The 25313-nt window shown below is 44.8% G+C and overlaps 2 protein-coding genes across 2 annotated transcripts in view; one reads left to right on the top strand and one right to left on the bottom strand.

Annotated features, from left to right (window-relative positions):
* ADAM17 (ADAM metallopeptidase domain 17) overlaps window positions 1-15999 on the top strand; it is a 28507-nt gene extending 12508 nt beyond the window's left edge. Inside the window, exons 9-19 of the mRNA XM_026845497.1 lie at window positions 275-419; window positions 941-1029; window positions 3133-3285; window positions 4126-4325; window positions 5353-5456; window positions 6147-6281; window positions 7863-7993; window positions 9037-9115; window positions 10302-10390; window positions 11049-11105; window positions 13974-15999. Coding sequence (XP_026701298.1) covers window positions 275-419; window positions 941-1029; window positions 3133-3285; window positions 4126-4325; window positions 5353-5456; window positions 6147-6281; window positions 7863-7993; window positions 9037-9115; window positions 10302-10390; window positions 11049-11105; window positions 13974-14324 — 1533 coding nt within the window. The 3' untranslated portion in view covers window positions 14325-15999. The remainder of the gene's footprint in view (window positions 1-274; window positions 420-940; window positions 1030-3132; window positions 3286-4125; window positions 4326-5352; window positions 5457-6146; window positions 6282-7862; window positions 7994-9036; window positions 9116-10301; window positions 10391-11048; window positions 11106-13973) is intronic.
* Window positions 16000-18068: 2069 nt separating this feature from the next.
* The window catches only part of IAH1 (isoamyl acetate hydrolyzing esterase 1 (putative)), a 7444-nt gene continuing 199 nt past the window's right edge, over window positions 18069-25313 (bottom strand). The window contains exons 2-6 of the mRNA XM_026845135.1: window positions 24234-24286; window positions 23644-23786; window positions 22621-22782; window positions 19144-19262; window positions 18069-18421 (exon numbers count right to left, since the gene is read on the bottom strand). Coding sequence (XP_026700936.1) covers window positions 18254-18421; window positions 19144-19262; window positions 22621-22782; window positions 23644-23786; window positions 24234-24286 — 645 coding nt within the window. The 3' untranslated portion in view covers window positions 18069-18253. The remainder of the gene's footprint in view (window positions 18422-19143; window positions 19263-22620; window positions 22783-23643; window positions 23787-24233; window positions 24287-25313) is intronic.

Here is a 25313-nt window from a genome sequence, read left to right on the forward strand (position 1 = left end):
GCTGCCTTGTGACCTTCATCAAATTATTGTACTTGGTTTTCCCCTCTCTGAAAAGGGGAAATGAATAGACAAGTTATGTAAATGAATGCACACAATGTACTTGGGTATTAATTTAATTTTCTACAGCTCTGTAGGGCAGCTAAGCAGCTGCTTTTTTCTGACTTAACCAGATCTAGAAGGTGCTTCTCTGGCTTGTCAGATAAATTATCTTATCTATAGACTTTTAATATGTACCGTAAAGTGTCTTACAAAGATATTTTTTTTTTCTTTAAAGCAATTTAGCTTTGATATTGCTGAGAAAGCAGCTCACGTGTGCCTTGCTCATCTCTTCACGTATCAAGATTTTGACATGGGAACACTTGGATTGGCTTATGTTGGCTCTCCCAGACCTAACAGCCATGGTGGCATTTGTCCTAAAGGCAAGGCTTCTTTTTCTTCCATCCCAGTTGTGGGTTGAAAGCTAGTTTGTATTATATGTGTTTAATCCTCTTCTCCAACTTCATTGGTGCATGATGTGTTATTTGCCTAGACCCTAGCTGTTGTATTTGGGGTAGAATAGACAGCTGTTTTCTTGACTGGAGGTGGAAAAGAAAGGAGGGAAGGATAAAACTCACTAAGCTATCCAGTGTGAACAATCTGGCTAGAACAAACCCTAAACCAAGGGCTGCTTTGTGTTGGTGCCTCTTGCAGCGGGAATGGCATATATTGTTATCTTAGAAATCTCTTACATTTCCCCTTTACTGCAGTACCTGAGCTGTTTGTGCTGTGCTTGAAAGGTTCCCCACTCCAAAAACTGGCAAGAGGCATGGTCTCACTGGCTCACCAGTGAGAACAATAAAGCTGTTCATTTCCCCAAACAAGTATCCCTCTCTTCCCCCAAAAAAACCTGAAATCCATGAAAAATGTTTGTCAACTTATATTTATTTCCTCACTTCTATAGCTTATTATAGTCAAGCTGCAAAGAAGGACATCTATCTTAACAGTGGCTTAACCAGCACCAAGAACTACGGCAAGACCATCCTCACAAAGGTAGGAAGGAGAGTATCCTCCCTGCAGAGCACAAACGTTTGGCATACGTACATGTGTGTTGTTGTGTGCCACGGGATTGCGACAAGCTGCTGTCCTCTCTCAGCAACAAACTGCTGGCTTTCTGATTGAGTCAGAACCCTGGGGACAAGGATGGAGGTCACAAAACCAAAACCATCGGTTTTGTTCTTGTTGACAAGGGAGGTCAGGACTGAATGGAATTGAGGATTGAATTCACTGTGGAACAGGAATGAGTAAACGTAGCTAGTGTCTAATAGGAGCTGTGGTTGTCCAGATACAAACAGGATTTTGATATCTAAAGAGGAATTTAAATGTGTTTTGCTTCAAAAACAAAACAAAGAATCAGCAAACAAATGAAAAACAAACCCTCAAACAGAACAAGCAGTATTATACAACAAGTAGCCTTACAGTAAGAACAAAATCAGTCTGCTGTATCAAATAAAAAAAAAACTTAAGTGTTTGCTATTACTTACACCTACAATGTGCAGATGTCAATTGTGTATGTTCCATTTGCAAGGTGAAGTAGTACAGGCAAGGTAGAAGGTTTAATTTGGGCTTTTTAATGAAATTCCTCTATCTGCTTTTTGTGTGCCCTGAATAAGTAGAGCAGAGAACAGTATAATAGACAGGGCTTATTAGTGCTAATACTAAGCCTAATGTAAATTGATGCTGTCTGGATTTTGTTTTTTCATACTTGATGAGATAGTAAATACATAAAGGCCTGAATATGAGCTTTGTCTCACTTGTAAAGATACCAGAGCAGTGCCTGTGTTTGCATCTACCAAATCTTTGCAGTTGGGCACGTTTCTCTTGCTGACTTATGCTGACTTCAGAGATGTGCTTTTCTGTAGCCTGGTTATAAAGGGAATTCATAATTGATGTGTGGGCTAAAACTTGGGACAGAAGCTGTCAAGAAGCTAGGAAAAAAAAAAGACAGTGAAGCTTTGTGTTAGAGGGATGTTGACAAAGAGCTTTAGCCGTTGCCATGCTATTTGCATTTGTTGTTCAGTCTCCAAGCTGGAGTTCTGCTTTGGATTACAAAGGAAATTGAGTTTGCTGTCTTCCCAGAGGCAGGCACAAAGCTTGCGATGAGGTGGCGGGAGCATTATGGGTTGGTTTCACAGGGAAAGTGCTGCATGGTGTCACTTGGGCTTTAAAAAAAAAAAAAAAAAAAAGAAAAAAAAAAAAAGACAAAAGAAAAAAAACCTGCTTAAAACCCTTTCCCAAATTAAACGCAATGATGCACAGGAGCGATCTCTGAGCAGCTCTCCTGTCCCTGGCTCTCCCATTAGCTATGCCCTGACACGGACACTGGTGCTGCTCATTGCAGTGCTCGGTCCTTCCCGTACCTTCACAGCAGCAGAAATGACAGTTGGCTCGTCAGACTTGCTTCCATCTCTTTCATGAACTGCTCCATCTCCTTGCAGTTGACTTGAATATCTGTGCTAGTTTTATTTGTGGCTGTCACCTTGTGAGCCTGCCACCATCTGCCGGTCAAGGCACTGCAGGGAGGCACGCAGGGAGGCAGAGCCTCAGCAGAGGGAGTCCTGTCTTGCATAAATGATGTTAGAAATCCATCCCTGTTGGGCCACATTTGTAAATGTATGTCCAAGTAGTCGTGCAATAGAAAAGCTTTTTCAGCACTCCTAATGTCATCATCCATTTTGAAGAAACAATTCTAGTGGCAAGATATGTTAAACAAGAGATTGACTAATCGTAGTAGCTGGTGTTTGTTTAGATTGGGTTTTGTTTCAAATTTTACGCCTTCCAGCTATTTAAAAGCAAATTTTCATACTTTTAAGTATCTGCATTGTATTTAAAACAAGATTGAATCAGTATTCTAGAACAGCATTTTGCCTGTAACAGTGATTTAATATTCAAACCTAGTCCTGGAACTTGCCTTCGGAAATGGACCATAATTCTACTTGACTTCAGTTTCCCCACTTCTTAAAAATGAATGTTCATAGGGAAATCCTTTTCCATTTCAGTGTATCTTAGAATTGCTGATGACCTGGAAGTAGCTGGGATCTCCTGTCCTGTTCAGACTAATTTTCTTCAACATTGCTTTTTTCACATTCAAAAAAGGAGGCTGACCTGGTTACGACGCATGAACTCGGACATAACTTTGGAGCAGAGCATGATCCGGATAGTTTGCCAGAATGTGCCCCCACTGAAGACCAGGGAGGGAAATACGTTATGTACCCAATTGCTGTCAGTGGAGATCATGAAAACAACAAGGTATAGTTTTGCTTCCACATACAGGTTACTGCTATGGTCAGTGACCCTTTGCATGGAAATTCTGTTTTAGTTAATGATTCCTGTAGCTTGAAACAGTCAGGAATGTAATGGATTAGCCATAAGCAGAAAATATATTTGTATGCTGTTGGGTGCTCTGCCAGATAAGCTCATCTTTGAATTCTGAGTTTCACTGGAGTTCATAGCATGTCCAGGTACTTTTTTAGTTAGTTGTTAGTAATTAGCTGTGTTCACATGCTTCTGAAAGCAGGTCATCAGCAAGAGTCAGATAGAGGACCCTCAGTAGCAAACAGGGTTTGAGTGGACCGTAGCTATTCTTGTTGGAGAGAGGCTGTTGGATGCCACAGCCATGGTGCTCACCAGTCTCAGAAGCTTGTGCTGATGTGCCTGCACTGCAGATGAGAAACCAGGATTACTGGGGAAATGATTAGTCTGCAGCCTGGTCTGACTTGTGGTTCATGCCTAGCCTTGCTGCTGAGAGGCAGCGCAGTCTCTCCCCGTTGCTACGGCTTCACAGCCCTTGCTGGGGATGGTTGCTAGTGTCCCTGAAGCTGTGGGAAAGCTGGAGTTAGTCTGGCTCAGGGTCAGAGCTGTGTGCAGGTGTCCCTGCATTGTAACATAACAATGACCTCTATGGACCCAACCATTACTTTCCCATCTTAAAATTTTTCTAAGGTATCAAATTGGCAGTATAGAGGGAATAACTGCTTTCTGAGACACCAGAATTTGGAGGTGTAAGTAGGCTGAGGCTGTCTTAGATGCCACTTGTTGACAGAAAGGTACACTCCTCAGTGCTGCTCTTTTCCCCTCATGACTCTCTAGATGTTCTCAAGCTGCAGCAAAAAATCCATCCATAGGACCATAGAGATCAAGGCCCAGGAGTGCTTCAAGGAGCGCAACAACAAAGTGTGTGGGAACTCCAGGGTGGATGAAGGGGAGGAATGCGATCCTGGCCTCTTGTACCAACAGGCTGATCCCTGCTGCTCTGCAGACTGTAAACTGAAAGATGGTGCCAAATGCAGGTAAGGGGAAATAAGCTGCAACTTTTTAATATGGCAGAGAATGGTGGGCTGGGCTGAAAGCTCCTAAAGCCACCTTGCAATGTCACAGACCTGTTTCCTGGCTTTAAGGCTAAATGTGTGAGCTGAAGACAATAAAGGATTTCAGAAAAGGCTGCTGTGTGCATGCATTCTTTGCATACATTAATTTTTATAACATTCTGTTACTTCTTCTGAGAAGTGTCAAGAGCTACAGGCCTGAAGATTACTGTTGTTATTACTATTATTATTAAGCAAACTTAGGCAATCAAAAATCAATATTAAAAATTTCCTCTGCAAACATCCTGTGCAAATAAAATTTTTGCTTGTATTGCAAGGCGTCTTTAAACTGGGATCACATACTGGTATTTTTAGGACTGCTGCAAAATGTATTAGAGCAGACAACACAGTGACAGCACTAAATGAGTCCTCTCTGTTTTTATTGCTCTTCAGGGTGTTCGTGGCCCTGTTGCAATGCAGAGTCCAATCTGTTTTTTTCAGAATTGAGCTCTGCAGCACTTAACAGTAGAAGGCTCACACAAGTCCTGTTGTTTAGCAAGAAATTCCCTCAATGCGTGTTTTTATACTAAAGGCCTTCTTGCATTAGGTGCAAAACAACGAGAATAAAGACAGCATGGAACAAAGAGCAATAAACCTTCAGGACAAACGGAAGGGGGGAAATGCGTGGGGAACAACAGAGTGGAAGATCTTGTCCAAAGCTGCACAGCAAGTGACAGGAAGAGGATTCAAGTGCCTTGAATAAATACAAGGGTCCCTGTGTTGTCTCTTAATATGTTGTACTTCCTATGTGCTTTTTGGTGAATGAAGAGTGAGTGGATGTGTAGAAAGGTGATTGTAGAAGGGGGCAGAGAGGGCAAGGGTTTTGAATCAGTGAGACAATCTGCAAGTAGGAGGTTCTTTTTTTCGTAGACATCCTTATTGCCTGGCTTTGTCACACTTGCTTTTAAAAAATTGCTTAATATTTTTTTCTTTTGTTTTGATCTTTCCACAGCGATCGGAACAGTCCCTGCTGTAAAGGCTGCCAGTTCGAAAGTGCACAAAAGAAATGCCAAGAAGCCATAAATGCCACTTGTAAAGGAGAGTCTTTTTGCACTGGTAGGATGTGGTTCTGTCCCCTTTATGTCAGTTAGCCAAGCGCTTCAGGCTCAGTGTCCTGTTCAATCCTCTTTCAGACTAGTGCCCTTTATTCATCCGGTACATGAAATTTTAGAGACCAGTTAAGCATCATGAAATTGCCCTATAATGAGTTTCATTGTAGTTCAGGAGTCTGGTGATTTACTGCCTAGAACAACATGAAAATGTTGATTTTTTTCTTAGTTTTTTGTTTCTTCTTTGTTTCTTTGCCTTAAAAGAAGAAAAAGCAAAACTCTGTGTGTCACTGGGAGGAGACAAGAATGAGCTGAATCTTGCCATAGAAAGGGTGGATTTACCACAACTCTGCTTCACTTCACTGCTTGTTTGCTTCCTCCTCATAATCTTTCCTGGAGGCAAGGAGTCAAGTCCGAGCACCTGCTTTGCTGACAGTGCCTCTAGGGTCTGCTACCTACTGCTTGCTTGCCAGAGTGCCACAATGCCCGAGTTACTGATTGCCTCCAGAGCTGCTGCTGCCTCTCAGAGGAGCTGGCGGGCAGCCTGCAGATGAAAGCCAAGAACAAGTGATTGGGATTCACCTCTGGAATGAGACTGGATTTCCTCTGTTTTCCTTTTTTATTTCTCCTGCATGCTTAGATGCTCTGCCCTTTGCTCTAACATGGTTTACCCCACTCTGTTGACCCCCATCTGCAGGGAACAGCAGCGAATGCCCTCCTCCAGGGAATGCTCCGGATGACACAGTCTGTGTGGACATGGGGAAGTGCAAGGATGGGGAGTGTGTCCCTTTCTGCGAGAGGGAGAAGAACCTACGGTCGTGTGCGTGCAACGGTGAGTGACACGGGACTGAACTGAAATGTGTGCTTCAGCTCTGCTCCTTGGAGTGTGCTGGCCTTGCTGTGAGGTTGCCTGTTGGAGGGCAGAGTTTCTGGTTTCTGAAAAAGTTTAAACGTTGGTTTTTCAGGGCTAGTGTTTTCTGTTTGGAAAAAGAATGTGAATGTCCTCTTGTCCTCTGATGGTCTAGGTTTGAAGACATTAAGATGACTTAAAATCATGGAATTATTTAGGTTGGGAAAGACTTTTAAGATCATTGAGTCCAGCGCTTAACCTAACACTGCCAAATCCCACTAAACCGTGTCCCTAAGCACCACATCTACACGTCTTTTAAATACCTCCAGGGTTGGTGACTCAAACACTTCCCTGGGCAGCCTGTTCCAATGCTTGACAACCCTTTTGGCAAAGACATTTTTCTTAATATTCTAAACCTCCCCTGGTGGAACTTGAGGCCATTTCCTCTGCTCCTATCACTTGCTACTTGGGAAAAGAGACCAACACCCACCTTGCTACAACCTCTTTCGAGGTAGTTGTAGAGAGAGATAGGGTTTCCCCTCAGCCTCCTCTTCTTGAGGCTAAACAACCCCAGTTCCCTCAGCTGTTCCTCATAAGATGTGTTCCACACCCTTCATCATCCTCACTGCCCTTCTGTGGACACACTGCAGCACCTCAGTGCTTGTAGTGAGGGGCCCAGAACTGAACACAGGAATCAAGGTGCGGCCTCACCAGTGCCGAGTACAGGGTAAGATCCCTTTCCCGTCCTTGCTGGCAATGCTATTTGTGATACAAGCCAAGACACCATTGGCCTTCCTGGCCAGCTGGGCGCACTGCTGGTGCCCAGGCACTTAACAGTCTGTCACCCCAGTTAGAGGCACCCTCCCACCCTCTATCTCCTCTGCCACAGGTGGGCAGGAGGGAAAGTCTGGCTGTTCTTTGATTGTGAGGGGATCCCAGTTAGCCTCTGGACCAGGCATCTGGCAGAGGAGTGGTAACCTTCAGCTAATGGTTAAAGAAAGATTTCAAAGAGGTTAAAGTGCTTTGAGAACACAGGCTCCCTGAGTCCAGTTCACTGCGACTGCAAACCTGCATGTCACGCTACTGTTGATAAGCTTTACTGTTTGCTTGCTCTCGGTCTCGGCTCTTAAATCTGGTAAAGCAGCTGGGAGCAGGAGGAAAGCTTCACAGGCAGTGCAGAGAAGTGCTGTGGCCCCCACCGTTTGAGGTGGAGGCCATAGCTAAGGAGAAGGGTGCCTGGAGGATCCAAAGTCCAAGAAATAGTTAAATCTGTGTCTTGGAAATGTTTGGAACCTTTTCACCTGCCTGTTGATGCCTGTATTGCTGGGGCATCAGCTTGGAGAGCTCGATCCTGCTGTGTGCCCTTGTACGTTGCACAGGGCATCTGATTAAGTTTCAGGCTTGGTCATCAAAGTAACCGAAAACAGGCAGCTGGCACTGTCCTGCCTTCCCTGTGGGGAGGCTGGGCAGGAATACGGTCAGCCAGGGCACACGTGGGGTTGTGTGTCTGCTGGTTGTGGGTGACTCTTGGTGCTTCTGAGGAATGAGTTTGCTTTATTACAGAAACGGATAATTCCTGCAAAGTGTGCTGCCGGGACGAGCAGGATAGGTGCATACCATACGTCGACGCTAATGACCAGTTCCTGTTCCTACGCAAGGGGAAGCCTTGCACTGTGGGCTTCTGTGATACAAATGTAAGTTTTCCCAAATGTCAGTGCACTGCATGCTCTGCCTCTGTGGGTAGGTGTCTGAGAGTCATCTCTGACGAGGACTCAGCGGGTAAAGAGAAGCCAAAGCTTGATGTGCTTCTGAGCAGGGTGGTGCTGTGTAAGTACTGCCCCACAGGGTGAGTATTAAAGGGTGTCTGAGGCTGCGGATGAGAGTTTTAGTTCTGCAGAGACTTGTGTAAGGTGAAGCTGTTACCTTCTACCGTTGTTTATTACGTGCTTCTGCTGCTCCCCACAGCTCAGCCAGCTGGCAGTTCATGCGGAGGAGGCGAATGAGCCCTGCTCTAAGCTCAGCTAGGTTTGCAGTGCTTGCAATTGCAGTTGTTCACATCAGCCCAATTAATTTTGACTATAATGATTGAGGTCGGGGAGCAATCACATGAAAATCTAGCTGGTGGTGTCTGACAGAGGTGGTAAGCCCATGGCAAGGAGACTGGTGGGTGACTGGCACTCGGTGACTGTTTCCGTGGTGCAGCTGCATGGACAGTTGTGTCACCTGTAGACACCAATGGTCGAAGCTAAACTGGGTGTTGACAGAAATGAATTTTGGAGGGCATGCCCCAGCCTTTCTGCTGGCAGATCTGAAAGACCAATGGTCTGCTGTGTTAATACAGTCAGATCTGAGTCTGTAACTTCGAGCTCCTGAGAGCTGCAGCATTCTCGGTGGGTAATGGGAACTGAGGCTTCTGGTACTAAAACCTCTCCAGAAACTTCAGTTTATGTCCCCTAACATGGGCTGAGGGTGGGGTAGTTTTTGCACATTTCAAATGTTAAAAGTTCATCTGTTTCTGACAGCAATAGAATTGAAACGGTTTTGCCAAAAATGAAGGCAATAAAAATGGACTGCTGCTACTGGGCATGAGTGTAAACCTGTATTCAGATGTGAGTCAAGTGCCACTGTATCTGTAGTTTTCATTTAATTATCATCTTTTATCTGCTTCCCTCTTTAAGAAGGCAGTAGTTAGCACTTAGTGTAAGATAATTTTGTAAGGAAGTGTTTACTTTTGCAGGGCAAATGCGAGAAGCAAGTACAGGATGTGATTGAACGATTTTGGGATTTCATAGACCAACTCAGCATCAATACCTTTGGTAAGATATGTAACCATATCCTCTGCGTTTTTTTTCAGTTCATGACATGAACCTCTAAAGTCTGGGAAGGAATTAGCTGGCTGGTTTTATTCACCTGTGTGCAAGGGTAGCTAGTAGCTGTATTTCTGATAGAGAGATAGATAGATACAGATAATTTTTTTTTTTCCTGAAGTTTGACAATACTGACCTTGCCTTTTAAAGATGAAAGGATGGGGTATCATTTTGCATTTCTCCACTCCATTATATTCTAGGTGTCTTCCAAGCTTGTAAAGGAGATAATAGCTTCTTGTTTGAATACCAAGGAGTAGGTCAATTAGAGGAAAGGAAATAACAGATAGTCTTTTTTAGAGGTCAGCTAGATTGAGCGTAGTATAAAGTGGGCCTCTCAGTGGGATTTAAATGTCAACAGACTGGGAGGGGAGAGGAAAACTTCACTTCTCTCATTTAAGAAAACCATTGAGGTCATGCACCTCAAGCTGTGTGCCTGTACTGAATTGCTGCCCAGCAGTTGTGAGTGGGCCTCCTGGGTCTTGATCCCCACCGTGCCATCCAAGCAGGTAGCCCCACGTGTGGTGATGCCCCGGTGTCTCACACTCTGGTACAGGAACCATACAAAACCTGTCAGTAAGCCAGTGCTGGGTTATGTCTGGGTAACGGCGTATGCTCATGGTAGTGCTGTGCCTACAGTGTAATTATCTGGCTTTGGGGCTTTCAATCTTGAGTTCTGGGGTCAAAAAATTGTTTCTTAGGTAATTGTTAAAGCTATTTAGCCTGCTCAGGTAGAGGCAGTTTGTATATCTTTAATGTTCAGATATTTGTTTGTGGAGGCAGGTATTTATCATGCAACTGTAAAATCAGAATTTGGTAACAGCCTCACAGTGTGTCTTGTGTAACTGAGAGGGGCAGCTTGGCTAACTCAGTGTAGCCGGTTCCCAGTCAACTCATTAAATGTTACAGCCTGTCAGCATTTCTCATCAGAGAAAAAAAGCCTTATTGTTAACATATTGGATACAGTTTTCTAAAACTGTGTAACTTCTTTTATCTTTGCCTAGTCCTCTAGCCTGTGCATCTCTGAGCAGTTCTGTGGCTTGGCTTGCATGAGCAGTGGCTGCAGAATGGGGATATACGTGTATGCTTGTGAAACAGTATTTGGTGGGTAACTAACAGATTTGAACTGATTTCACAGGAAAGTTCCTAGCGGACAATATAGTGGGCTCTGTGCTTGTCTTCTCCTTACTTTTTTGGATTCCTCTCAGCATCCTTGTGCACTGCGTGGTGAGTAAGCTGTTTTTGAGATGACTGCTCTGTTGGATTGAGCTGTAAGAGAACACGCTTTGTATATGAAATGGCAGATGTCTGTGGGAGAAGGTAAGGGGAAGCTTTTAGCAAACCCCAGGGGGGGGAATACAGCATAGGCAAAACTCCTGCTAAACTCTGCTGAGCTCTTGCAGAGCCAGTGCTCCCATGGCTATTCCTGGAGCCCTTCCCATTCTCTCCTAGGCAGATTTTCTTCCTCTGCCTTCCAAATCCTACCCAAGTATAATTTTGGCAACTTCCATTAGAGTCAAAGTTTTCTGTAGCCCTGTTAAGAAATAAGACACCCACGTTTTGTGGGGAGATCCAAAGTGGGAAGTGGTCTTGGTTGAGCTTGGGTGGATGGGTAGAGAGCGAGCACTCATGGCAGCTGGGAGTGTGGGCATGTGGCGTGATGCTGACAGCAGCGTGGGGTTGGAGCAGAGCGATGCTGTGCCCTCAAGCACTCCTGGGATGGGTGGGAAGGTGTGGGAGGTTGGGGAAAGGGAAAACAGCCCCATGCATTGCTGTGTCCCTGCAGGGAAATGGGGACAGGGACCTTGGGTCCGAACTTTCCTGGGAACTAACTTTTTTATATTTTGTGCGTGTGTGTTTTGGTTTGTCTTTTATTTTCCAACAGGACAAGAAATTGGACAAGCAGTACGAGGAGAACACAAAGTCCCTGTTTTGCCCCAGTGTAAGTTGCTGTCTGGATATGAATTGGCAGAAAGCTATCCAGTGTGTGTTAGAAAATCTGAACCCGAGGTGTGTGCAGAGTGTTTATCAAAGGAGTGATAATAGAGACACCTGGAGCAGATGGATGAACCAATCTGAGGGGAAACTGTTTTCTTGAACAAGCACCGCAGCTTGGCGAGGTCTGATTCTTCCTTCCTGTAAGAGCCTTGACCTTGCTGACAGAGCAGGTGTCTTCAGGCAGCCACAGGTCCCGGGGCAGGAGGTGGCGCTGCCCGGCGGGGGCCTGTGTGCGGGGTCCCCGCGGCACGGGCCGCCCAGCATCTTCAACCACAGATCGCCTGTTCCCAGCCCAGCGGGTCAGCGAAGCATGAGGCTCAGTGGGGCGACGCTGCAGGGAAACCTCTGCAAAACGAGGTGTCTTTGCTGCAGAATGGCTGTTTGCAGGAGTCAGCTTCTAGTGTCCAGGTGTGCTAAAGCCTTCCAGCTGCTTATGGGAGAGCTGGCCTTAGGGTGCAGGGACCTGCCAGTGACCCTTCTCACCTTGCAGATAATGAGTTGGAAGAGGGGAAGAGCAAAAAAGTGCCTAGATAAATTTTAATGACAGTCCAGCACAGGGCCTCTTCTGACATAGATTTTTGGATATCCTGTCCAGTGCTTTGACAACCCAATTCTTATTAACAACTGTCAGTTAAGGAAATGTCATTTTGTAACAGGAGGAGGGGAAAAAAGAGCTCTTTCTTGGAAGCCACTGGGGGAAGCATACTGAAGTCCCAGACCACGGAGGCACGTTGCCTCTGTCATCTACTCGGATGTGACTGAAGACGATCTTAGTTTGAGTGCCCCATATCTAGTCTTCAGTGCCATAAGAAAAGTCACCCTAGGGCTTTATTCCTGAATTTAACCAGGAAAATCCCAGAAGCAGGTGTAGCAACAGAGCACAGGTATAGTTAATGGGCTCCTTGCACCAGTAACAGTTTAACAAATACATCTTGTGTCTTTTGGAGCTACTGAGGGTTGAGTGGTTGGGAAGTTGTCATGAATGGGTGATTTAGATCACTTAATTGCCTTTAGAGGTATTGGGAAAAGTGGTTTTAATATGATGCTGTATTAGTGAGTCTTAACAGAGTTCAGTGGCAAGGTTCGCTCTGTTGCTTACTACATGGAAGAAACATAAAAAGGAAAATAAAGTTAGAATCGAGCTCAAATGATTTACAGACACCAAAGGGTAAAGAAAACCCTCATACTGAGTCACGAGGTTCAGAATGGACCCCTTGCTTTCTGAACTACTCAGAGAAGTGTAGGTGCAGCTGGATCCAGACTTGGTCAATGGTTTATGTCTAAAGGATTATACATGCAAGTTTTGTAATAATTAATATTGAGTAAGTACATGGATTAGTAATGTTTCATCAGGATTAATTCAGTTACTGAGGATCTGTTGTAAGGGGTGTCTCTGCCTTGGGCAAGGGAGGATCCCTTAATCTCAGGAGAGGAATCTCAAACCTTCAGAGGTGTCTCTGCTCAAGGGGAGAGTTGCCTGGCGTGCAGTCCAGCTGCAGTCCAGGACAAGGTCACATTGGGTTCATCTGACAATCTGTTGTTGGTAAAGGTGTCTCTTCTCGAGGAGCAAGTGTGAGAGGTGTCCCATCTGGAGGGGAGACCCCGCTGTGCAGCCATGCTGCCTGGCAGGGAGAGCTCAAAGGCGGCTCACTTGGGCTGTCATATTTACGGGGTGAAGTGGTTGGCTCGTAGTTGAATTGCATCCAGTGGGAAAGGTAAGGTGTGCATGAGACTCCTTGTACCCACAGCTTGCTTCTTCCTTGATCAAAAATGAAAGGGTGCCTGCTATTCATGCATTAATGGCATGATCAGTGTTCCAAGCTGACGTGTGTCAGTGCTGTGTCACTCTGCTCCTTTGTGGGTTTTCTAGAGGGGTTCTTGGTCCGGCTGTGGCTCCTGCCTTTCCCTCCTTTGGAGCCTGTACCGAACTACTGAGTTTGGTTAAGGGGTTGAGCGCATCTGTCACAGAAATGTGCTACTAGTAGCAGGTAGGCATCTCAGCCTGCCTAGTATTAGCATTTACTAAGGTTTCTGGGGATTTTCTTATGCCCAGAAATGTCAGGGTATTTTCCAAACCGTGCTCAAATAGAAGCAGAACTCAGTGGACTCTAACTTAATCTAATCTGGGTTGCAGAACCTGAGTGTGATCACAGTGGTCCCTCCAGTCTGAGTTCAGTGCAGCTGCTTGCATGTGAAACAGAGAAGTCTTCAGGCTGGGAGAGCAGAATGTTCTGTACTGTACACTCTCTGCACTGAGCTCTCGGTTTCATCTGGCTTGGCCCTGTGTTTCCAGTCCTGGGTTTTGCCAGAGCAGCATTGGGCCCCACGGAAGATGGGGCTGGGGCTCTGCCCCAGTGCACTGTCACCTGTGGTGCTTTGTATGGAGAAGGAACAAGCAGAGATAAAAGGGCCTCTGCCTCTAGTGCTTAGTGTAGCTGCGTTTCTGGAGGAAAACCAATACCACAGATTACTACTGTTGGATGTTCCCTCGCTCCTATGCAAGTATAAATCTACTGTGAAATTAAAAATCTGATTCAGTTTCCTCCACAGTGCAGTGGGTTCAGCCTGGCTAGCGCAGAGTCACTGGTGGTAGCCCAAGGGCTGTCAGCACATCTCTGCTGGGAGCAGAAGGGAGGACGCAGCAGCCCTTAAACTGTTCTAACAGGTGCTCCTCAGGTGGTGGCTGTGGCTGTTCCCTTTGAAAATGGTGCAGAAACTGAACCCTGGGCTAGACCCTGGTTGCTTTTCCCAGTGACGTGGCTGCTAGACCCTGGTTGCTTTTCCCAGTGACGTGGCTGCTTGTGTCTTGCAGAATGTGGAGATGCTCAGCAGCCTGGACTCTGCCTCTGTTCGAATCATCAAGCCCTTCCCTGCGGCGCAGTCGACAAGCCGGCACCAGCCGCTGCAGCCCCTCACAGCCGTGCCTGCTGTTGCTGCGGCACCGAAGCAGGACCACCAAAGAATGGACACTATTCAGGAGGACCCAAGCACTGACTCTCACATTGATGAGGATGGGTTTGAGAAGGACCCCTTCCCAAACAGCAGCTCGGCCGCCAAATCTTTTGAGGACTTGACAGACCATCCTGTCATTAGGAGTGAGAAGGCTTCATCCTTTAAACTACAGCGCCAGAACCGGGTGGACAGCAAAGAAACAGAATGCTAGTGTCTTGCTGCCTTCTACGTGTATGACTTGTGTCTGCAAAATAAGGATCTAAAACCATTTCATTTATATAAATATATGTATATATTTTTTTGTGAGGGAGTGGGAGAAATAAGGAAGTGACCTACTGCAGATGCTGGTCATGTGTATGACCTTCCTTAAATTACATTTATTAGAGCATTATATCTTTTAAAAGGAAAATCCAAACTAAAACTGGCTTGTTTTTGAAGCTTTTTGGATTTGTTTTTCTATTTCCTTGACCTTTAACATTTCCTTCAACCTGTGGTGCAAAACTGAATATCCTGCTGGATATTGGATTGTGTATATCAGCCTTTTTTATAATTTAATATTTTGTAGTCTGACAGCACTGATAGACAAAATTAAAGGGGCTTTTAAAAACAAAATGAAAACACTGCAGTATGCTCCACATAGAGTAGATCAGTTAGCAGTTTAAGGTACATATAAGCAAAAGCCTAAACAGATGCCTTGAGAATGAAAGTAATGAAACAGAAAAATAGTCTCATGGCATTAAATGAAGATGCATAATTGGAACCAAGAAGCTCAAGATATACAGCTTTGAAATAAAAATGAGTCATGCAGAGGCTGTTACACCTTACATGATGCATGGAAGTGCTCCTCTAGCATGAAACTGCTTTGCCTGTAGAAGTGAGGTTGTCTTCATGTCTTTGTAGCAGGGAAGAGCTTTCTATGTGAGTTTCCCTCTGCACTAGGAGGCTTGTGTGTTGTACGTGTCTGGTAGGAGAAAGAAGTGTAAGGGCAGATATCATTTATGTGCATGAGGACTGTTTTAATCAGCTGTTTACAGCAGTTGTTTTGGTGCAGAAGTGTTTCTCCAAAAGATACTCTGAAATAGGTATATTCTCTCTATTGAGATGTTCAAAGAGCTGAGCCTCAATTTTCAGGGTCTGCAGCCTTCGGAACTTCCTACTGCATAAATAAACGGGGGTGGGGGAAATTCCTTCCATTGCAGGGGGCATTTGTTTAAAAACAATTGTGAATTTAATCAAAAAACAAATAAACCTTTGTTAAACTCACAGGGCTAGTGTAAGGAGGAGACTTCATGAATTCAAATTCCCACACAGGTAGCAAAATGTGATGTTACAAGTTAGTAATTTAAGGGTGTCCTCTAATTTGATTCACCTGGAGATCTGTAAGGCGAGCTGGGAATGGCACATGAGGGTTGTTTTAGCTTAGTAGCAGATGGACTGACACAGTGGAGTCACAGAGCAACTGCTGTGATAGTAAAGCAGCATCTGAATTCTGTGTCTGTTTTCTCCCATAATAATCTGTTGATAAAACTGACATAAAATATGATCAATGGTAGAACCATTTTAACTGTTACAAGCCTGCACTCAGTTACAGGCCAGCTGCAGCTGCAAGAAAGCCTTTGTGGTTTTAAATGAGGGAAAGGAACCAAACCTGTGCTGAAAGGATTGCGGGAGTGCCCCCCTCCTCCCCACCCGAGGATATTTGTTACATGAATACTTGAATGTGCCTTACGGTATTCCTATCTGACTAGCTATTGTGTTTTATATACTGGTTTTGAACTTTGTTTGGGGTTTTTTGTTTGGGTTTTCTTTTTTTGATTCAGTGCAAAGTACATATGTGAGGAGTTAATTTAATTCCCAATACAATAAAAGCTTTTTATATTAAAAAACAGTGGAATGAGCCGTTTATGTGCAGTCCTTTTGGAAAAAAATCTAAATTCTTCAGTTGTCAGAGTTAAGCCTGGCATGCACGCTGCTTCTGAGCCCATTATTTCTAGCTGCTCCCCTCTGAAACTTGGCCGCTGCAGAGGCCAGACCCTGAGCATCTGTGGGACACACCTGCACCTGAGGGGCTGCCCTGCTCTCCACGGGGTGGAGTTGCCTTGCCATGTGTCACAGAATCATTAAGGTTGGAAAAGACCTTGAAGATCATCCAGTCCAACCATTAACCCAACACTGACAGTTCCCAACTACACCAGATCCCTCAGCGCTATGTTGACCTGACTCTTAAACACCTCCTGGGATGGGAACTCCACCACCTCTGTGGGCAGCCCATTCCAACACCCAACAACCCCTTCTGTAAAGAAATGCTTCCTAATATCCAGTCTAAACCTTCCCTGGTGCAACTTGAGGCTATTCACTTGTTACTTGGTTGAAGAGACTCATCCCCAGCTCTCTGCACCCTCCTTTCAGGTAGCTGTAGAGGGGGATGAGGTCTCCCCTCAGCCTCCTCTTCTCCAGACTAAACCCCCCCAGTTCCCTCAGCTGCTACTTGTAGGACCTGTGCTCCAGACCATTCCTGCACCTGTGGGTTAGGGTTGGTTCTGAGAGTGAAATTCCTATCGAAGCTATGGGGGTGTGCTCAAGTGCCTCTTCAGGTAGCAAGTCTGTAACTATGTGTTCTCAGCACTAAGATCTTGATGAAAATCAGGCAGTAGCAGGTGGCAAAATAGAGGTTTGGAGCAGGTCTTGGGAAAGCCTGAATCCATGAGCCAAGCTGTATTCCAGACATGGTGAAAGTGGCACTTTCACAGTTTGTTTGTAACATTTAACGCAGGAAGAGCCACAGCTTCCCCAGGGAGTCCCTTCCGCTGGTCAGCTGGTCTTTACTGTAACCATTTATTACAGACAGGACAGTCCAGTTTCATATTTATAAACCAAACTAGCTTCTGGTCTGGCTCCAGGCACATGAAAAGTAATTATTTATGCTCTAGTTTATAACACTGTTACATCAATGACAGGTGTTGGCCAACTTGTCTTTAGTCATTTAATGAAGCACAGGCAGCCTCACAGCACCAACAACGCTGGACCGCTTGATGCTCTCTCAGTCTGTCTCACCAGTGCATAATAAATACATCCCTACTGGCCTCATCTGTTCTGTGCCAAAGCAACTGTTAATACAGCCCAGAATCGTGTAGGGGTTTTATTTGCAGTGACACACTACTCACTTGTTTTGAATCCATGGTCCAGTAGTATCATCCTTTCTGCTGCTCTCTGGCTGGCTCACCAATTATTTCCCAAACCACTTTTTTCTCCATGCTTGTTGAATTTTGTCTAGGTTTCAGGTATTTTTTTGCAGCTTGTAAAAGCAGTTTTGTAGTTTGCGTTCTCTTGACCAAAAACTATATATAGTATGCAGTACTCATCTGTTACATCAGTTGTTAAATTGTGGCTGAATACCAAAGCTCACTTGAAAGGTCTCCTTAAAGTGATGGTAAATGACATATGGGGCAGCCTTGGCAGCAGAGATGCAGACCGTTTCGAGTAGTTTCTTCAAGCTCCAAGCTTCTCAAAAGGAGCATGTGCATCCCCAGTTTTATACTACCCAAAAACATGCACTGTGTCTATATGCAAAGGCCAGGTGTAAAGAAGCTGGTGCTGGTGCCAAAATAAGTTTTAAAGTTTAAACCCCCCTCCTCTGAAATACATCCCTCTCAAAAGCCTCACTAAAGCTCAGATAACAGCTTTTAACTGCTGTATTACATCCAAAGAAATTAATCTGGACTGACATTAATGGCTCTTGACAAACTGCATGCTACTGCCTCTTACCAGCTCCTAGGTGTTTAAAGCCAGCAGATGGTTTTAATCAAAGTGTAGTCCCCAAAGCTCAGCTAGTCCAGGAACTCTGTGTCTCTTGGTCACAGAGACTCTCATCTTCCTCCAAAGAGCTTCTCATCCTCAGATCAAAGCTACTGGCATAAACGGCATGCAGACAAACCACCCCGTGACACACCCTGCATGGTCTTCCCTCTTTATTCTCCCCCTGAGCAAGGGAAGAGGACACAGAAGAGGATTGACAGGGCCCTCCCCATGGCCCCGTTCCACAGGTATGCAGCGCTTGCTGTGTGGTGCAAGTTACCCGCTGGTCGTAAGCAGGTTGGCTTTGTCGGGCTTGGCTGCTTCGGCTCGTTCCCACGGGGGATCTCACAGAAGACTGGCCTCGGGGTTCGTGTGGTCCACGTCCCGCCAATAAGGAAGCAGTGAAGGAAGGGCAGACAGTTTTTTCTCCAGGCGTGACCAAAGTTGTGCTGCTAGAAAGCTGTTGCCTTTTGTTGATAAATGAAGACCATCAGACAAATAGGATGAGAAATCCTAAAGGGGAGGTTAAAACCGTGTATTAATGTATTTGCTACTTGCAAATAGAAGGTCTTAAGTAATTTTAAAGTTAGTTCTTCAAAGTCAGATGGTATACATATTGGTTTTATTTTTCACTGTTTGTACTAAAATATTAAGAGAATGTCTGATGGCCACAGTCACTGAAGGAAAAAATCATGGGATTAAGTGATGCAACTAAAACGGTGAGTCTGTTCAATAGTGCAGTAGTCTACTGTACCACAGAGTGCAGGAGAGAGAAAAGATTCAGCATCCAAACTGGAGTTACCTGCTCACAGGAGAAGTCCATGATCTGTCACATGGACGAGTTTGGTTATTTGGCCAGAAGCATCAGCAGGGTGCCCGTGTGACCTGACCTCACTCTGAAGTTAGCCCAACACCGGGCAGCAGGTTGGACAAGGTGCCTCCAGAGGCCCCTTCCAACCTGAACTATTCCATGGCTCAAAGTGCAAGGAAATGGTTATTTACATGTAATGCACCCAGGGGACATCTGCTAACCAAATATAATAGCCAGGTTGTATTAAGCTTTATTTCTCATAGTCCGTGGTGAACCATTCTGGATTATTTTCTTCCTTCCCCAAAGTGTAATCTAGATATATTTTGTATCATTTCAGTGACAATGAAGCACTACTGGTTCCTCTATGCTAAATGATGTATTTTCACAACTAATGACAGTTTCAAACTCCTTCATGACATCATACCTGATTTTTTTGCATCAGAGTCCAGAGGTCGAGTACATCTGTTCCGCAGTCCCTAGCTACTTGCACACAGGCATGGGCATATTCCCCGGTGGTGGCATTGCGGCGATTTAACTGGTCACCTATATCAGTCAGAAACAAAGAAAACATTTAACAACTGCAACTGATAGAGCTCGATTTCAGTCTACTGTGATAGACGATAGACACCATACACCTCAGTTTAAGTGGCTGGAAGCTATTGCTCATTTAGGCTCTTTCAGGGCACCTTTTGTTTCTGAAGCATTTGAAAATGTTTCTTAACAGATGTGTAACACCTGAGAAAGAGGCAAGAGCAACAAGCACACTGCATAAGGCTTATTTCTCCTTTGCTCACAGCTTTCACCTTCTAGCAAGCTTCAGGTGAAATCATTGCATAGATTTAAAACTCTTCATACACTTGCTACTAGCACAGAGAACAGAGTTAAGTAAATGTCAATCTACTTATTACAAGCTTGCTTTCCACTTCCTGGATGACAGCAGATATTTCCTTGTGGTATTCCCCTCATTGTAACATGCTGGTGAAACCAGGGTACATTTAGGTGCAAAGCATTATTAGCACTCGTGACTGCCACATTTGTGGCTGCAGACAGTTACACCAGGAGCTGGATGTTCAGTTCGTGCTCAGTGCCAGCTACTGTAAGGCAGCAGTTCTGCACAGACCACAGTGAAGCTCTGGAGCTGGGTATTACTGTTGTTTGGTTGTTGTTTTTTTTTTTTATTTTTAATGGGACTTATAATGCAATTCATTGACTCCTATTCTACTCCCTCCATACATCTCATGATTTCCACTTCTTCACACTGCCACCTCTTTCCTCCCATCGCTTCTTTTCATCATAAAAATACTCCTGGAAGCCTCACTGGTCCTTCCTCACCATGGTACATTTCCTAAATCCTGATTTCTTCAACTTTATTCCTGGTTCAACTCCCGCACAGACTTAGTGGCCCTTCAGCTCATTCAGCCTCCACTGCGCAGAGCTCCCTTTGGTGCCAAGTCCCCCATATCAATCACAAGCTCACATCCCCAGGCAAGGTCCTGCAGTCCTGTCCCTTTCCCCTTCTGTGACTTCTAATCTAACAGAGTTGGTAATTGCCTCTTCTTTCATCATTAGGATTACTTCTCCACTGTTTCATTCCCTCTTCCCTTCTGGAGCACACAAACACACGCCTGCTCTCAATGTGCAGCACTGCAGGAGCATGTGCTAGGTCTCCATTTGTAAGCTAAGAGCAGCAGTCAAAGGAAGCTCAGGGAATATGGGGGTCTCTGAGGGACCAAGGAGGCAGCCTAGTGATTAATCCTGACCTGCACGTACTCACCCATCTTGGGAAGGACAGCCAGCAGTGGGGAGCAATGGCTATGGGGATACTCAGAGATGTCACATGCATCTGGGTGTGCGCCACTGACCTGAAGGGGCTGACTGTGGCATTGGTGAGGTCAGTGCCTACCACCTACAAAAAATCATGGCTAATGGGAGACCCATAGTGACTGGAAGAAGGTTAACATTACACCATCTTTAAGAAAGGCAAGAAAAAGGACCTGGGAAACTGTCAATAACCCAGCCTCAACTCAGCACTGGGAAAGATAGTGGGATTACCTCCTCTTGGGATTAATTTCCAAACACATGAAAGACAAGAAGGAACTATCAACACAAATTTAGCAAAGCCAGACAGTGCTTGACCAACCCAATTGCCTTCTGTGATGAAATGACGGCCATGCAGGTGATGAAGGCAGCTCTGACTTCAGTACAGGCTTTGACTCTGTATCCCACAGCACTCTCATTTGGAAGCCGAGTTTCTTTTCACGCCTCTTTTCACACCTGGATGAATGTTCCCGTGACCATCATCATGCTCTTGTTTCACATCTCTCCTTTGCTCTGTTATCTATCTGACAAAACTAGAAATAAGCAGAACATTTCCCCTGGATACTGGTTGAGGACAGATGATCTGATATTGCTGCTTACTGTGCCCACAATACTTTTATCTGTGGTCCATGGTCTGCAATCACTGTCTTTCATTCCATCCCTACACTGCAACCTCTTTCAGACAGATGCTGGCAAATTCAACACTATGAATACATGTTTCCTCCATCCCTACGCCATAAAAAGGATAGCTGTAGGACAAAAATGAATTGACAACATTTTAGAAGTGTTACTTGATAGCTAGGAGACCAATAAGCAGCATTCCCGGTGTGCTCACCTAACAGATCTTCAGAAGGACAATACAGGTGCATGTTTTGCCAACGACAGCTGTGGCAGCTTTAGTGGGAGCTGGGCACACACGCCAGGACAGGCTGCTCTGCACCTGACCTGTCCTTACACCCCATCCAAGGATCTACTGCTGTCACATATAAGTACTGGCCATGCCTGATGTTTGATCTGACCTGCGACAACTGCTACTGTCTCACACAATTTGTGAGTATTACTCCAGGACTTCCTCTCCTTTTCCAAACTGAATATAAAAACTACACTGCTGGATGAGACTGAAAGTCCATATAGTGCAAAATCGGTGTTGCAGTGATCCCCGACACACACCAAAGCCCTCTAACGCAAAGTCATGCAATGACATAGTCTAATTTAATGCAGATTAAACATGAGGTCAGCTTCAAAATGTTACCACTTTGACTGAGTACACAACTCAGAATGCACAATACCACCTAAATTAGTAAAAACCCTGCAAATACAAAGGCGACAGCTCTGTATTTACCAGAATCTAACTCAAAAGTCCTTTATAAATGTGCAAGAACTGGACAAGCTGTCCCAATGGAAAAGAGTACATGCTCTCAGGAGGTATAAACTGTCACTGCTGGAATCAGTGGGATTATGGCAATTTCCACCAGCTGAGTAACACAAAGTAGGCAGTGCTGTTACGTCTCTATTTTTAGCTTTAGCTTGAACAACATAATGAGAAATCATTTAATCACCTTTTGCGTCTTTTTCAGGTACTTTTATTAGCGTGCCTAGAATATGATTTTCTCAGGGGGAGATGGAGTGGGGGGTTAAGTTTAAAATAAACCTGGCTAGGATATTGCTGCTTATCCAAATAGATGTGAAACATGCTGTGACTATTATAAAATTTTCTAAGGCACAAAATGCCATAATTTCTTCCGTTATTCATGTTATTTTGGAAGCTGCTAGGACATGACGTAGTCTGCCTAGGACATCTTGGCAAAACCTATGTTCTCAAAGGGCAGCCACTTCTGCCAGTTTTATGTATGAACAGATCAATGAACACTTTTGAAAGGATGTTACTAATTAGTTGGTGGTTACTCCACAAGCTTATCCAAAAGTTGTTTAGCAAAACAGCTAGCAGTCCTTTCCATCAACTCAAAGAACACTACTGCAATCTGGCACAAGCACAAAACTAATCATCTGTCAGCCTGGGATCAGTAACTTACACTCCGCTGGTAAAATGAAGAAATTCTGCCCATCTGTATCATTCTTTTACCTTTGGCAAGACACTCCTTTTCCCAAACTGATTCCTGAAGAGGTGGTGGCGTTATCAAAATAATCCTGTCTTCAGTAATGTCTACTGACTTCAGGTAGTGTATCATGCTCTTTAAGTTTGCAGCATATTCCTCCAAAGGAACATGTTGCTTAGGGTTCAGATCTGTTAGGGGATGGAGCACACGCATTAGCAATGTTAAACTGCTTACAGATTTATTATACAACATAATATGCTTTTTACACAGTGAATGAATGTGGGCACTCATTTTCAGTACACAGTTCACCTCAGCTGTTGATTCAGGAAGTATGGTAGGAAAATGCCATTCCTCAATATCCAAAGCAGACAAGTCAAGAATTTAAACACAGCACTTCCGACTAACACAAATAAGGCATGGGGAGGGTGTGTGTGTGAAATCCACCTTTTTTCTTTTTTAAGATGCTTTTTCTTACAACTCCGTATCTTAGTATTAGATCATGTAATCATCTCAAACCTCACCTGAAACAAAAACTAAGATTTTAAAATCTCTTGGATGCAGAGAAAATTTTGGAAATTCACAGGGACGTACAGTCAGTCCTTTGTGCACTGATGTTACCACTTTGATTAGACTAGCTCTGTCCACTGCTATGCTTACCTTAAACAGAATTCAAGTGCTCCCTTCCCTCATTTCCTCAACCCATGGGCCAAGAACCCATCAGACTGCTTTAAAGGCAGAAAAATCAGCTAGATGCCCAACTCCCATTTTAGGTCATGGATTTATGACTAATTCTTGAACATGCTGAAATCTACTTTTAATATTAAAACTTGGTTAAAGGGAAAGAAACAGAAGACACTGCATTGTTTAAATATAAATAAAATGACTGAAAACAATCCACTGTAAAAGTGAAAAGAGGGCAACTGGTTCCTAAAGAACTGGCCAGAAAAGACTGTGTAATGTTCTGTATTTTTTGCTAAACTGTCTTAAGAGAACAGGCCACAAAACAAAAAAAAACCCAAAACAAAACAAATGGAAGAAAGCTTCCATACCTTTCAAAGCACTGTCATTAGCTCCAAAGAATATGGTAACAGCAACAGTACTCTCAGCACTTTTAGTGATCAGTCTTGGAAGGACCAGTTTAGCCCATCTGGTGTTGTACCCTGAGAGCCCACGGTTCACAACATCACATTTTCTGAAACAGAGACACATATCCAAAAGAACATCTCCCCTCTGCCCATCAGAGCAAAACCAGGGAAGTTTTGAATCATACTGTCAGGATACCTGCCTCCATCCCTCTCAGAAATGATGAGATGTAACAAGTTTTCTGTGGGATTATAACTCTATGTTTTGAAAGTGCACACAGAGATTGCATGTGTAGTATTTAACTCATCACAGACTATGAAACCAGAACAATCTTGACAACCACTAAGGACTTTTTTCTTTCCACTCAAGGTCTGACTGGAAACATCCAGTGAGTATTTCCATCAGTACTGGGCAGGTTACCACTAAGGCAGTTCCACTTCAATAAATAAATTTTAATAAATAAATATACACTAAATATTAACATGTTGGCTTTCTTTTAGAAAAGCTGCACAGCTTCTTACATACTAGAGATTACATTTGAAATTTAAGCTCTTACCTGACCAGTCTCTCAGCAAGGGATGCCCCCCAGCCATTCTCCTGGAAGGAGAACTGAAAGCAAGGAAAAGGGTTAGACCCTCACTGGAAAAAACACACTGCCCAGCAGGTCAGTCCCACCACCGGCACCTCCCCTCCTCAAAAACTTTTTGTGTATGGCTTCTGGCACCGCTGCAGCAGCGCTTCCTCCCTCCCAGCCCGCCCTGACCCTGCAGATGTCAAACAGCCCTGGTCTCTGTAAACACATGGCTGGCATCAGGGGCAACAGGGGACTGTACCTACAGAGGGACGGACCCTCTGGTCTCTTTACAATCAAAACTGGCTGCTGTCAGCCTAGTTTTGTTTTGGCTGGTGAAGGTTTGTTTGTTTGTTGTTTGTTTGTTTAATATTTTTCTACTTTATTTCTAAGATCCTTTCACTGTGCCTTCATTCTGGAGAGCACCTCTCAAAAAACCCTCTCTCCACATGCTGCTTTGGAGTGCAGTTCAAAACCTACCTCTCCTAGTACTGGAAAAATTAATCCCTTCTCCTCGTTCCCACTGTTGCACTAACCTCCTTGTTACAGTGCTCCACAGCAAGTCTGTTTAGACAACCCATCTCTCATTAAGGATAACCTCTGTCTCTGGCCAGATCTGTTTCTATCGGAGCAGCTCTGTGAGCCCACTCCACCATGCCACAGAAGGTGAGAATCCAAAATGAACACTAAAAAGCTGGTACTGCCTCAAAGGAGACGTTCCCCAAGCCATGGTCCGGCCACGTCAATGCAGAACGAGTCTCCAGGGTGGCTGAGCTGGACGCGGGGAGCTGCAGAAAGGACACGCCAGGAGCGGGGACAGGGAGGAGTGCGGGGGTCAGTACTGACATCAGGCTGTCCTCCCTGTCGGGAAAACGCCACTGCCACCGAAGCACCAGGAGCTACCCTTCTACCAGATCACACTTTAACATAGGAACTTCATCAATTTCTGCAAGAAGGCTCTACGTCTCATGGAAGACCGCCAGGCGTGAGAGCTGCGGGCAGTCTCTGGCGGGAGATCCAGGAGGGGCAGAACCGTGCCGGGCCTCCCTCCCGTGCCACCGGCCT

Source organism: Athene cunicularia (assembly GCF_003259725.1).
Source record: "Athene cunicularia isolate RWA chromosome 3 unlocalized genomic scaffold, athCun1 chr3_part1, whole genome shotgun sequence".
Classification (NCBI taxonomy): domain Eukaryota; kingdom Metazoa; phylum Chordata; class Aves; order Strigiformes; family Strigidae; genus Athene; species Athene cunicularia.